The 15,243-nt window shown below is 37.8% G+C and overlaps 1 protein-coding gene and 1 pseudogene across 2 annotated transcripts in view; one reads left to right on the top strand and one right to left on the bottom strand.

Annotated features, from left to right (window-relative positions):
* betaTub60D (beta-Tubulin at 60D) overlaps positions 1-15,243 on the top strand; it is a 110,415-nt gene that overhangs the window by 11,207 nt on the left and 83,965 nt on the right. Inside the window, exon 1 of one of the 2 annotated variants that reach the window (XM_067772765.1) lies at positions 10,698-11,214. The exons of the other annotated variant lie outside the window; for it this stretch is intronic. Coding sequence (XP_067628866.1) covers positions 11,143-11,214 — 72 coding nt within the window. The 5' untranslated portion in view covers positions 10,698-11,142. Of the gene's footprint in view, positions 1-10,697; positions 11,215-15,243 lie in introns of those variants that run through there. 2 annotated transcript variants of the gene reach the window in all.
* On the bottom strand, positions 11,710-13,547 carry LOC137247283 (uncharacterized; annotated as a pseudogene).

The following is a 15,243-nucleotide window of genomic DNA, read 5'->3' as shown; positions in this document are numbered from 1 at the left end:
ATTCATGTGAAAATTTGACAACATTTTGTTAATACCCTTCGTTAATAAGCTTAACTTACACATGCAGCCCTAGATGATCACTTTGTTGTTGTCTGTTTTCTTAATTAAATAATTAAACTCAAAATTGCTGAATTAGAAGTGATGAATTCTTGCAGTCAAGCTGTAGGAACTTTTTAAATTTTTTGATTTGAATGTGAAAAAAGTAGTCATATTTAGTGTGTATGTATATATAAGTATGTTATAATATCCACACCTACAGTATTTGTTGTTTGATAAGGGGAATTTGTCACTTGTCTCACTGCAATTCCATTTGATTATTTTTGATAATCATTCTTTGAAAGTATTTCGTGTATACATACATACATTTATATATGTTCAAAATATACATGTATGTACATAGTCTTTATTAGAATCACACTTTTTTATTTTAATTTACATAGAAAATTAAATTAATAAATTAAGACTGTTTAATTTTGGTGTGGCGCTCCACACTTCAGGGTTCTTGCAAAAAAAAGAAGCGTGCTATTTATGTAAGCTCGACTGTATGTGGCTAAAAAACTCATGGTAGTCAACTTTCATTAAATAAGTTTTTGTTTTTTTTTTTTTTAACATGAGCGATGTAATTGGAAACGTTTAATGATTTGAGAATCCATATCAAAAAAGAACTTGCAACGTTTGTATGTAGTATGTAAGTAGAAATCCTTAAACCAAGCCAACTAGCTATGAGCTGCATCACAACTAGTAAGTATTGGGGCCAGACATTTTCTGGCCTCATACTAGTTTCACCATCTTAACGTACATATTTAGCTTCAGTTGACAGTTTTGTCTTCGCTAAACAGGCTGACCAGCCACGGATAAATCGATAATTGTGAATATTTTGTAAAACAGAGATATTGTTAATGCACGAAAACCAACAAATCAGCTGAATTTTGTTTACACGTTTGCCTTTTACTTCACTGACTGTCGATGCTTCAGTTAGCATGGAGAATACAAGAATTTGAATACCCTATAGATAAGTGACTTATTGAAGATAGTGAAAACTGCCCTTAATTTTTGAAGGACTGCCGTGCAACACTATATAAGTTCTCTACTCACAATAGGAGGGCATGGGTTCGATCAGTGGCTGATCGAGGAGGGAGTTTTCGGGTCCGAAAACCGCCCTCTCTCGGGATCCCAAAATAAATTTTTTTTTTATCTCTACAACTTGAGAAGTACAGTTCAATTCGAAGTACAGTTCAATTCGAATATTAAAAAAGTTGTGTGTTTGAAAAAAAAGTACATAGTTATTTTATTTCATGTTTACAAAATTTAGTTTGAATTTAAAACAACTCAAGTTGTTTTCCAAAAACCATAGTTTCCATGATCCAAAAACCTTTTGAAAGAGTTCTTTCAAGATTTCGTTTTAAGTTAAACAATCCGGTTTTGGATATTTAACGAAGCTAGACCTTTGGGACGCTCTTCTCCTGTCGTATTTATGAATAATTCTTGATTCTTCTCAAGGTTGAAAATGGTCCTGAGTTGCTGTAGTAACTGACAATGCTTCCTAATCGAAATAACGTGTTTACATATTTGATTGCATTCAAATTTACTACCTGAAAAAAGCGAGAACTACATGGTCCTGGAAATTTTGACTATAAGAAAACTTGCCGACAACGCACCCAGCGCAATTTGAACGCTTCGATTGTAAATTCGTTGCATCCACATTTCAACTTCAGAGACGAAATCACTATCGGAACAATCCAGTTATTCTTCATAAAAGTTGTAGAGTTCTGTGCATTTCCCTTCATCGAAGTCTAGCTTGAGAAATAACTGGCCAAAGCTTTGGAACTGTAGATAAAAAATTTCGAAATTTCAAAAAAAAATTCCTCTTTCCACAACCCTGGATCCGCCACTGTGCTCGATTATACTAGATGGCAACATAAAGAAGTGAAAACAACACTCCGGAATTCCACAAAATTCCGAAAACACCTTAATAAAGTGACACATAACACAATAATCTAAACTTTGAGTGCCCTCGTGTGAAAAACAATACACTCTCTTTACAAAAATTGTTTTGAAACTATTGAATATAATTTTAATTGGTTAGTTAGTAAATTTGGTAACCCTAATGTGTACATATTGTGACGAATATTAGTATCACTAAGCGATACTACCATCACTAAGCCGATAATAAGCAGTATGTACGTAAACAAATCAATCATCATGTACACACATACATACATACAAGGCAGCAGAGGGATACTCACAAACGTATGTCACGCAAGCATGGCTAAGCAGTTTGATTTAAGCACGCTATTGGTTGCGAAGTGGAGTTTTATTGTCAAGTATAATTGTACTACTCCCAAATTAGTCTAATAAAGACCATTTTGCAATACAGAATATTGGAGTTATTTATTCAACAGTTTAGCGATACGAACGTTAGTAGAAGGTGTAAAATAAGCGGAGGTTCCCTAAATTGGTTACAATATGAATTCAAGTGTCAAATTACTGCAATGTTTAGGATGCAACGTTAATCGGACACCTTGAGTTTTCAGGTTCAAACCTTATCTCCTCCGCTTTTGTGAATATTTGGGCACCAAAAAGCCAAATTTTCGACAGAAAAGCGCATGCATGGAATTATCTAACCAAAAATGTATTCCCCCAAAGAAGCAAAAGTTAGAGCAAGAAATCGTGGAGGCAGAACTAAAGGCTATGACAAAGTTGACATAGACTTTATTTAGCTTAAGTTGACAGGCCGCATGGCCGCATGCACGGCTGCACGGCCGTTGTGAACGAATTTTGTAATTGAAATTTAAGTAACTTCCCGATAAGCTACAAGCATGAAACTTGGAATATAGTTCAGAACCCGATGACAATGCAATAATAAGAAAAAATCGCCGCTAGGTGGCGCATGGATCGAGATATTCGCAAAAATCGTATTTGTGGACCGATTTGGCTCATATTTGGAACACTTAATACATACAAGAATAGAAATCGACCTGTGAAAGAAAATCGCCGCTAGGTGGCGCATGGATCGAGATATTCGCAAAAATCGTATTTGTGGCCCGATTTGGCTCATATTTGGAACACTTAATACATACAAGATTTGAAAGCGACCTATCAAAAAAAAATCGCCGCTAGGTGGCGAAAGGATCGAGATATTCACAAAAATCATATATTTGGTCCGATTTTGCACATATTTGGAACACATAATACATAGATACATGAATAGAAAGCGACCTATGATGCCCGAATTGGCTCATATTTAGAACAAATATTGCATACAGTCCGGTAGAAGTGACATCAAAATATTTTGGAGTTCGAGGAGGCACAATCATACGTGGCGCAGAGTCGAGTAAAGTCTTTGGAAGGATTATGTATTGAGGACTTAGGTTGTAACAAATTGTCAGGAAAGAGTCCTTGTAATACTGAGTCACTAAATGAACTAAATAGAATGAGAAATAATAGGCAATTAAATAAAGACTAAAAACTTGAAAATAAAATAATTAAAAAAAATGTTTAAGTTAAACGGTTTTATTGAAAACAATACTTGCATAAAGTAATAATAATACGAAAAGCTAGAAAATAATTAGGTAGGTCCTAGGTACTAGTCATCACACTCCTTATCAATCTATGGCGTTGATCAGACAATTAAATAAAAGCGTTGGACGCGTCATATATCTACTGATAGTCATAAGTAAAACTTACTGAACCTTAATCAGTCACATTTTTAGAAATTTCACGCGCCCAACGCTTTTATTTAATTGTCTGATCAACGCCACATATTGATAAGGAGTGTGATGACTAGTACCTAGGACCTACCTAATTATTTTCTAGCTTTTCGTATTATTATTACTTCATGTAAGTATTGTTTTCAATAAAACCGTTTAACTTAAAAAATTATTTTTAATTATTTTATTACTTAACCATATTAATTAACCTAAAAATTTATCCATAAAAAGAAGTCAAAAAATATCGAAAACAAAATATAAAATACATATATAAAAAGTTAGTAAATTCACCAACTCACAGACATCGAAAATATCTATTAACAATTTAAAAGGTTTTGAAAATAGCATGAAAGTTAAGCCAAACATTCAGATATTCGTTGAAAACTAAAATTCAAAGGCAAAAAAACCTTACAGTTTAAAATTTTCGTTCTTTCTCTGATTATTGTTTTGAAAAACTTGAACAACTCAAAAGAAAAAATATTATGGAAAATTTTTCTGAGAAAAACATCTAAAGCGTATATAAGCTGGGTAAATATCATATCATGTAAATACACCATGGGCAGGAATAGGGTTGCAGCAAACAATGCCATTAGAGACGTTTTCCAATATAACAAGGAAGAAAAAAATTCGCAAAGTAAAATGTGCAAAAGAAAATTGGCAGGCGAACATTTGACAAATTTAAAACTCCACATAATAAGGAAGCACGGAAGATTTCTAGACGGTTTCAGGGCTAATTTCGAAAATAGCGAACCACCAAAAAAGAAATTAAAATTTCATACTATATACGACTAGAGTCCTTTAAGAATTCGTTAATAAAAATTGTAACAAAAGATGGGCGGCCAATGTCGGAATTGGACAGTGAAGGGTTCAGGGAGGTGGTTGTTCCCATCTTCAAAGCCCTTAAAATGAATCCAGTCAACTCCCATAATGTTATGGAGTTAATAAGTAATCGTGCTATAGAAATAAAAAATGTGGTTGGAAAAAAATGTGTCTCAATTAAAATTGACGCCCCTACTCGGCTTGACCGCTCAATATTAGGCATTAACCTACAGTATATTGCAATTCAAAATTCAAGAATAGTAGTATGTAGTTGTAAAAACTCTCGGAATGAGACCATTGTCACACCCACACCCTGGGGACAAAGTAAAATTGATATTAGGCTGGAGCAAATTTATAGGTATTTTATACGTCAGGGCGCTAAAAAAATTGCTTAAATATGTCTCTCTGTTGCCCAGGAGCTCATAAACGCTCATCAAAGCTCGAAACTCAGTACCTTTTTGGATGAGATGGCTCAAAATATAGTAGCTGTAGTTCCTCATATGAAGTTTCCGAACTTACTAATATATTTGCAGAAATAAACAATTTTGAAGGCCTTCATACACGCTTGGCGGTATATGAAGACATTTTTACTTATTATCAAAATATTCGCTTTACATCTCCTGAGCTGTTTGAATTAGCCTTAGTCATTCTTGGTGTCCCTGCTACACAAGTATCAGTAGAAAGATCATTTTCTTCTTTGAATTTCATTTTGGATGAAAGGAGGTATAACTTAGGCTTAACTCATAAGCACTTGTTCACACTATTATGTTCAAAAATAAAATTTTTGTGTTTCTGAAAGATAAAAAACAGTTTAAAAATCGCCTTTTTTTGTTGATTTAGGGTTTTTTGTTTTATATTTTATAGTTTTTTCATTGAAATACAAAAAAACATAATATTTTTTAACAATTATTTTCAATCTCTGCCAACTCAAATAATTATAGTTTATGGATATAGTGAAAAACCAAAAACTAATTGGTTAGCTGTGATATGTTTATGGCTACGGCATTATGAAGTGGCACTATTGGCCACTTACATTGGTTTCCATAAGTTGATTGGATCAGCTGGTTTATATGGATATGGATATGGCAAATTGTCCAGGCCCTTAAGCCTTGACCAACTTCTGTGGGGTGAAGGAATGAATGTTCTTAAAGGCCCTGCAATGTTGGGTAGCCTAATTGAGCACTTTACATAGATACATAGCGTTAGTTTAATTCATAAAGGCTTTAGCCAACAAATTTTTCGAAACTGCGGTTTTACGCAGATTTTATATATTAAAATTACCCGCAAAAAAATTTAAAAGTGTTAGAACCAAAAGCAACGCAGATGGGAAATTCGAATGCATGACACTTTTAACACATGTCAAAAAATATCAAGAGGAGTATGAAAAGACGCGTTTTGGATCCAGGATCGCGAATGGAAAACGGAAGACAAAAATTTTGCGTATGTCAAAAGATATTAATGAAAAACCAAAAAATTACCCAGGACTGCTCCGAATCGGGGGTGGGACCCATAGTATTTTTGCGCAGTTCACCTTCCTGCATTGGCGGCTTCGGCCACGCTTTTAACAAATTACCCTGGGTGGGTCCATAACCGGTTTGGAGACCAAAACTAAAACCGCGCAAAACACTTGTGTTCACAATTTTTTTTGGGCGTACGCAAAATTATCAACATTACAACCACATGAAAATTTGAATTTATTTTGCAAATATCTCTTGACATACCCAAAATTGTTGACCTCAGTTTTCGGATTCGCAATCCTGGATTCAAAACGGGTCGTTTGATACCCCTCTTGATATTTTTGGACGTGTATTAATAGTGTCATGCTGTCGTATAGAAGTACCCGTAGAAGCATTTAGTGATGGTGAAAAAATGTTTTTTGCTTCACCTGAAATATTTGAAATTGTTTGGTTAATTCCCGGTTTTCTCGAAAGCGGTGCCGCTATATAGCGAATTGCAGAATTAAATTTGAGGATCGTGTTCCGAGGTTTACAATGAAGCAGTGGCGCTGATAACGGTAAATATACCGGCCATTCTTTAGCGGCGCCGCTTTCCGAGGAACCCAAGCCTTTATGACCTTTGTGAACAGAGCTAACAATATGTATGTATTTATATGAGTTTTTATATTATTATATCCAACGTGTTTTTTTATCCAACGTGTATTTGTACACAAGGGTTTATATTGAGATGGATATAAACTTCCATACATCAAAATTATCAGCATCGAATAAAAATTTGATAGAAGAAGATTGTCCTTACTGTTATACATTCACTTTTAAAAACAAGTAAGGACGGCGCTGTGTAATCGGTTTGTAATACTATATCTGCGACCGATCTCTACGATTTCAGACCACATTATATACTATACATGTAATCGTTTGGTGAAATTTGAAGCTACAAGCTTTCAAAATGGGGCAGAAATTCCGAAAAGTTAATTATCTGAAAAATCGGTTTTATTAGATATATACTACATATACCACCAATATCTCAGACCACAAGATGTGCCATATACGTAAGCATTTGGTAAAATTTTAACTGGTAAATTGAGAAATTGCAATGCGAACAGCGGGGCATTCATATGGCTGAGTGGTTAAAGGCATCTGCCTTTAAACTGGTATGAATGTTAGAGATTCGAGTTCAATACTCAGCTCCCGAGAAGCTAGCTGGTGAAGAATTGAAATTCAGAAACATGTCCTAGTAACAATCGCCGTTTGTGAACTTTGCCATCTCTTTCTAATTATCAATAACAAAAACCATTTTATAAAGCAGTTTGAGCCAGTCTCGCTAATTCCATACATAAAACATTTCATTTTCATGAAGGGTATAAACACCGATATCGAAATATCGAAATTGTAGAAAAAATGCGGTAATCCATTACCAAAGATAGATAAGATGATGGAACTTAATATGTTGCTTATCTTTATGGCTAAAAATAGAAATTTGAAGAAATGAGCGTGGTAATGTCCACATTTAGAAAAAGCAAATTTCGAAGTTTTTTAACCGTAAACCAAAAGCCGTTGAAGATATCATATTGAAACTTGGCGCGATGGTTGTCCTAACTATTATATATATGTACATATATATACCGCGCCCACTTTAAAAAAATTGTTACAGAAATTTACAAAAATTCGGTAATGCATTACCTAATACTATAAAGTGACTAAGCTTGATATGTTGGTTGACTTTAAAAAATAGAAAATTAGTGAAATATTGGAAAATCGGCTTGGCAGAAGGAGAAAGAAAAATTGTAAAGTTTTGCAAGCTGTAATTGAAAAGCCATTAAGGGTTTGACATGGAGATTGTTATATGTACACCTTGCAATTAACAAAACCGGTTGGCAGCCACGCCCACTTTAAAAAATGTTTAATGTCTAATGGTGACAAATGCAACACCCTTGCGGTATTTAACCAGAGTATACTGATATTTCACATCAGTGTGTTTCAGTAGTGCCTTACAGTTGCCGTTCGGAGTCGGTGTAAAACATGTAGGTCCCGTCCCGACAATTTGTAAAAAAAATTAAAAAAGAAGCACGACGCAACTGAAATAGAAGCCTGGCCTAAAATCTTTTCGGAAGCTATCGCGCCCCGTATTTATATTTTTTTAAATGGTTCTGCTAGGCACACAAAACTTTCAATAGCAAATTCAAACAAAAAGCGACAAATTTTAACGAAATTTGGTAAGAACATTAAGGCAACTAAGAGTTTTGTGCATTCGATATTGAAAACGTTGCAATAGCAAATATAAGCTACCAGTATTGAACATTTTTTTTTTTCACTCTTAAATATATCTTTTCGCTTCTTGTTTTGTATTGACAGTTGCTGATTTAATATTCAATGTTGAGGGGTAATATTTTGCAGATACTGACGTATGTACATGTATATACTTCCTGTAACTTGAACCTTACAGCTACTCTTTATCCTGTGCGCCAAAGAATATCAATTGATTTTTTAACAATACTTCCGTATGATATTCAAGGAGTAATGAGTCAGCCTGTGGCCTAAACATACCAGCCCCCTTGCCGTAAGCAACAAAGAAAAAAAACTGAAAAGAAAAAAAAAGGAATGACACGTGATCGCACGTCCAGTAAGGCGTTATGTCGATGTGCAGATGCGGACTGCAAGCACTGCACGTCGCACAATGGACTTCGTGTATCGTTGTCCTGTGAAGAAAAAGAAAAGAAGTTATTAAAAATACGTACGTGGTTTTAAATTCCGTGCAGTAATTACTTAGTTTTTATGAAAGGCTCCTATTTTTGGCAGGCCCCTGAGACTACCAGCCCGAATACGGTCGGTTGGGTCAGAAGTCCGCCAACTGTTGTTGCTGGCGTTCCGCTCACCATCAGTTCGGCGTATATATCAGCGACGAGTGTAAGACGAACTGGCGATGAGCGGTAGAACTGCGGATCTGCAAGCCGCATAAATTCAAATAGAACGGCAACCTTTGGATCCACATTGGATGGCGGACTCAACCGATAGTGGCCGTTGACCACGGCGGCTTGGGTAGTGACATGAGTCGTTGACCCGAACTTGTCGCGCAGAATAAGTGTGCATTGCCCTGGTCCTTGGCGCTCTAACTGCAAATCGCGTACCAGCTCTGCATCGACGATGGTGCTGGCGGCGCAGGGATCAATGATCGCACGAACCAAGTGTAGGTGCCCACGCGATTCGACGCGTACGATGGCCGTCGGCGCAATGGGAACGAAAGACCGCATGATGGGCGCTGGAGTGGCTGGGAGCAGCCGGCCGGTTCGGAAGCCTTCCGGTGTACCACGCAATAGTGCTTATATATTTTGGGCGTCAGAATGGTATGGCGTCGTTTTATCTCGCCGCTGCTGTCTTCCGCGTTTGGATGACTTGGTCGGGCCTCCTTGGAGTCCAATGTCGCGGTGCCGCCAGTTTCCTCGTTCGTTTCGACGTTTGTTTGCTTTCGCCGCGCTTTTTTCATCTTGTAACAGCGGCCGGAAACTGCGCATCCCCTGGTTGACCGTTGACGGTCTTGTTGTCTCCGTTTTACCTCTTTCTTCCTCCGCCTTTGCTCTCTCCTCCTCCATTTCTTCCTCCTCCACCTGCTGAGCCCAGGACTTTGTCGGCCCCATTAGGTGGATTGACAACGTGTCATCGGACGGGTTGTCGTCGCCAATAGTTGTTGCATCATCGCGTTCGGAAAGACGCTCATCTAGATGGAGAGTGGTGTGGTGCTTTTGCTGGCACCGTTTGCAGCGATATTTACTTTTGCACTTGTCAACGCGATGAAACGGCGACAAACAATTCGGGCAGTATTTATGTAGTAGGACAGCCCGTAACCTTTCATCGGGCGACTTGCCTGTGTACTCAGCGCAGAGCCTCATACTATGGTTTCTACCGCAGAGCTGGCAGGCGACGTCGAAGCGCTTGGCGCTCCCCTCTGACTTGGCCAATAGAGTTTCGAAACGGGTCATGATCTGAAAGAATATTGGTATCATTGATCATGCCCAAATTGAGGTTGGCGGAATGTTGTTTGGGTGGCGTAAGCACAAAAAAAAAAAAATATTATCTCTCATATATTTTCGCAAGAGAAAAAAAACATTTTATTGAAATAAAAAATTAAAGGCCATAAGTAAATACTTATGCGCGCAAAGAAAGGAAGAAAAAACGGATTTAGCACGCATCCATGCGATGTGGCTGTTGCTTTAGCGCCTTTAGTACATTTATAATTTGATTTATGTCGGTAGATGTCACCGAAGTAGTCCTAAAATTTATTTTTGATTTGTGGTGAACTTTGTTTTCACAACAAGTGGCCTGCCACCAAACGGAACGGTTCCAAACCTGGCTGAAAAGGTATTACAGAGTTGCACTTCCACCATTCAACATTATTTTGACGTGTATTGTCGATAATGTTGAGATTCGTGGAATTAAGTATTTTAAATCTCGACCAAATGAATGATTGGTCGAGATATGTAATACGCGACATGTGTGGCGTGTTGTGATCGATATGTCGTGCGGCATGTAATGCGTGACGTGTAGTGCGGCGTGTAGTGCATGACGTGTAGTGCGGGAGATTCTTGCGCATGAGGCCTAACGTTTGTATTGCAATAATCATTGACAGTCAGACATTAAATGTAGAGATTTTGACGTCTGCTACGCTTTCCCATTTCCTGAATGGAAAAAAAAATAATTGAGGTAAAACACGCGGTGGTGAGAAAATTTCTATAATGCGTAATATGGTTTTTTATTAACGTGTGTTGTGCATATGTATGAGAAATATGTTAGACATGTTTAACTTTTGAGAACAACATATATTTATTTAAACAGTGCTCGAATCTTACACTTCCTTCATTAGAGAAATTTCACACACACGCGTTGTCTCACGAATCGTCGTTCAGCGGCTCTTTGGACTCTTCATCTACCGTACTTGGGTACAAGCGCGGCAGGTTATTCTTTTCCAAACTAAAATGATCTTTGGTGGATTTACGACATAGCGGATTTTCGAAATTTATAGAGGTGGGACGCCTGCTGCAATGACGATAAACGACCCAAAGTATCACCCCTGTCACCAGCCCAAAGCCGGCGATCGAGCCAATTATCACAAATGCAAAATAATGGGTATCTGTTTGCGGTGAGATTATACTGCCTTTGACATGTGTTGGATTACCAGCCGGATGTTTGTCAACCTCTGTAGCAAATGTTTGCCCGGATTCTGTTGTGGTTTGGTAAGTATCATTATTGTTGATGCTATTATTTGTAGGAACGTGGGTTTTTGCAGTTTTGGACTTCTTTGGTGAATTTCTGCGACGCGTTTTGGCGGCGCTAATGTTGATTTGAAAATTGAATCTTCGACACACATCGTATAACAATTTCAGACCGGTTGGGCAGGCGTAAGAGATACGCGTGCTATGTGCGCTTGGCTAACACACAAACAGCATTATGATATACTAATAAATACTACAAAAAAAAAAAAAAACACAAAATAAAGAAAGCGGCAACATTTGTCCATTCCAAGGCAACGCATTCATATCATATCATAATTGTGTGCAACTAGCAATGTTGGCCATTGCCTTCATTCCTGCATAATAATACAATTGATGTTTAAATAATATCAAATGTTAAAATACTTTTTAAGAAAAGATACGCGTTTGCTACAAGCACACCGCATTGTTGAAAAAATAAATGCCATAAGTTGTCATACAACGACATCTTACATCAATTTAATGTGGCATTTCTTGCGCTGTCCTGACATCTGCACCCGCTTGACCAATCCGATACATTGCAAAGCTGGCCGCCGTATCTATTGGAGCAGTGCTTGTACTCGCTACAGCGCCGCTGACTGGTGCTTTAATACCCATTGATTACGTATGGGCCGCACTGTAACCAGTGGCAAGCCCCAATCAGTCTCCGATAGTAAATTTAATATTACATCCATATTCTCTTCGGGAATGTCACAAGCGTCAGCACGGAATGCCAAAAATTCATATAATTTAGTAGCACTCGTTTTGCGTACGTGCACATGAGCGAGTCCAATGAATATGGCCAATTTAGATAGAATACGTTTGCAAAGATGTGGCACTTGCACCAACTGGCAATAGACATGTATGCTCGATATTAGTTTTTATAGTTTTTTGTGTCCTTTTGTTTCGATGTTCAACAGGCGATAACTTCGCCAAATGTATTCGAGTTGTCCAATAATACATCGTTAATGGTCCCTGAGCTTATTAAAATATCTAAAAAGTTCATCATTGGATATGTGACTCGCTCATGCATGACATTCTCTTCGAAATTAGTAACCACCTCCTTACACAAACGTGGCACTTCTGCGGGGTGTGTGCGTAGGAATTCGAATAATGCTGCCGAAGAATATTTTATTAAAGATTCAGTTAGCTGTCCAATGCCTGCGCTTATATAACCCATACGTATGTATATGCTCTTCCAAATTATTATTGGCACCCTTTAGATAAACATGAATAATTTCAGCATTTGCTTCTGAACGATCTTCAATGTTATAGAAGGCGCGACAAAGTTCGGCAAAAGCAGCTATGGCACTTTCACGTATAACTGCAGCTTTATTTAGCAAACACTTATCCACAATATATTGCCAAGAGTCAAGACTTGTGATCGATATCTCAATGCGTGCCATACTACAATTCTTAATGAAATCAGTACTACAAGTTTTCATTATTTCACCGCTCATACCACGATAGAGATCACGTTGAACATATTTTGGGATTAATTCATTGAATTCAGTTAATAATTGATTTGAAAGCAATCTTTTTGCCTGCGCCACCCTGTTCTTCTGCCTTGTGATCCAATTCACTCAGCACCGACGTTATCTCGTCCAAATAACGTTCCAAGTAAATATCTTTAATATCGGCGCGTACCAAGTATTTCGCAGCTAAATATGCTGCATATTACTGCATGTATCATTTGTTGGCCGAATAAAGTTGACAAATATCAAAAATGCGTTCCATTTTAGATTTCGTTTGTGCGTGATTCATTAATATTTTAACATCATTTATGCCGTTCCCATCAGTAATTGCAGGGTGGCCTGCATCACTAGCAGTTGTGGTATAGGCGTCTAGACGTGACATATGGAATGGATTCAAAACCAGTATTGACATCCAAAGTAATAACGTATAACGCGTTTCTCAGTTATTATGTTGTCGGATTTTGGCGTTCGACCAAATCCAATGCGAATTCCAAGTCAGTCAATTCGTGTGGCAAGAATTTTACCACCACTTTATATGTACGCACTTTACTAAGCATATACATATATTTAAATGCAGTATGAATTGCATTTTCTGGTATTGCTTTATCGTGCACTTTTGCCAACAATCGCCCCAACAACAAATCCCAAATATGGATCAAGTAAATGAGGCTGCTCTTGGGATCTGGACAAAACTTCCGTATATCTTTCGTAATTCCGTTCAGAGCCTGATACATCGCAGTACTTCATTGTATCGATCGTTTCAAGTACTTGATCCAATTCCGTAAACTGTTCCAGCGTATTTGAGGGAACTTCATCTTCCTTCAGTTCCTCGCATTGCAGCATTTTCACACTGAATTTATTTATCTATTCTGCCGAAAATTTTTGCTTAAAATTTTATGCTTTTGAAACAGCCGGTTGCTGGGTGTTTGTAAGATTTCTCGAGGTTTTATTTCCGCTATTTAGTATCCATTGGGTGCGCCGCGGTTCATTGGATGATACTTTCAAGAAAGAACCTGCGCTAAATAGTAGGCGCTGGTTGCAGGTCTGTCGTGACATTACTAGGGTAAATATGATTATTGATCGCAGAAATGGCGTTTCTCAAAATTTGTGAAAAATTCAGTGAGCGAAAAGAAGGGTTATTGTTAATTTTAAGGCTTATCAGCTGCACGTGATGATGAAATTGATTGCCGTGCTAAAGCAGGACTGGATATGAACTGTAAGATTTGATAATTTGGGTGTGGGGTTTTAATGTTAACAAGTAAGGAAGGCTAAGTTCGGGTGTAACCGAACATTACATACTCAGCTGAGAGCTTTGGTCAGAACTCTTCGAAGCCTTTGATCCCGGGAGTGAGATTTGGACCCGATGATGAAGTGGTTGAAGTGTTACCAGCGTATTCAGCCGCGTCTTGCCGTAGCTGTTGAAAAGTTCTCCCAATTGCCTTCTTTGCATATTTTGTTCTGTTACACGCTACATACATCGTATGTAATTATGTGTTAAAGTTATGCTTGTAGGTAAGGCGGTTTTCAAAGAAACTTGGTAATGTTGCTGTTTGTGTTCCATTTATGGAACTACAACGAATTACCCAATGTTTTCTATTTGTATGAGTTAGGCGGGGATTGCCCGTATCGCTTTAAATGTATGAAAACATTCATTTGAAGCAATTCAATAATTCGTTAAATAATCTGGGAAAACTTTTAAACAACGTGACATCCGGACGGACGAGGCTCAGTATACATAGGTAGTTTATTTTATTAAACTGTTGTAAAGAAATGTAAATAACAGATTTGGATACTCATTTAAGTGATCAAAGTTGAAAAAAAAATTATTATACATTTAAGCCCAAGCGGTTGCGGGTGCAATGTGTCAGATATCGCAAACCCAAAAACCCGTTTGAGGAATTTGGCAATAGGCAGTTGAATTTTTATGATGATGAGAAAAAAAATGATTCAATTGTATTCTGCGGCAGATAGTGAATCTGCGTTAGGGTGTGTTGGCCTCGTTCGGGGGAACGAGAGCTGGGTTATTTGTGTTGGCCTCGTTCGGGGTGAACGAGAGCTGGGTTTTTTGGGATAAAGGAATATGGACTATTAAAGTTCATTTTCGTTGTCGTTGGGCGGAAGTAGTACCAATTTCGCTATTGGTCTCGTAATTTCTCCTTTGATTGTATTGACGTCAACAACACGTACACGGTTAACGGAACCTGGATGTGTGTTGACGATTCTCCCCATTCTCCACTCGTTTGGTTGTAGGTTATCCTCTTTTATGACGATAAGGTCCCCTGGTTTTAGTTTGGATTGTGGATGTTTCCATATATACCGTTTCTGGATCTCGGTGAGATATTCCGCTTTCCATCTTTTGCAAAAGGTTTGATGAAGGGCTCTCATCTTTTGTCATCGGTTTACTATTGCGGCAGGGTTTTCACTGCAATCGAGTTCAGGTGGAGCTAAAAGATGCCCACCTACGAGAAAATGGCCTGGAGTAAGCGGCTCCAGGTCGGAGGGGTCGTTGGATGAGGGACTTAGAGGTCTCGAGTTGAGG

The sequence above is a fragment of the Eurosta solidaginis genome, chromosome 3 (genome assembly GCF_040869045.1).
Source record: "Eurosta solidaginis isolate ZX-2024a chromosome 3, ASM4086904v1, whole genome shotgun sequence".
Lineage (NCBI taxonomy): Eukaryota > Metazoa > Arthropoda > Insecta > Diptera > Tephritidae > Eurosta > Eurosta solidaginis.
This window is presented reverse-complemented; position numbering and strand designations above follow the sequence as displayed.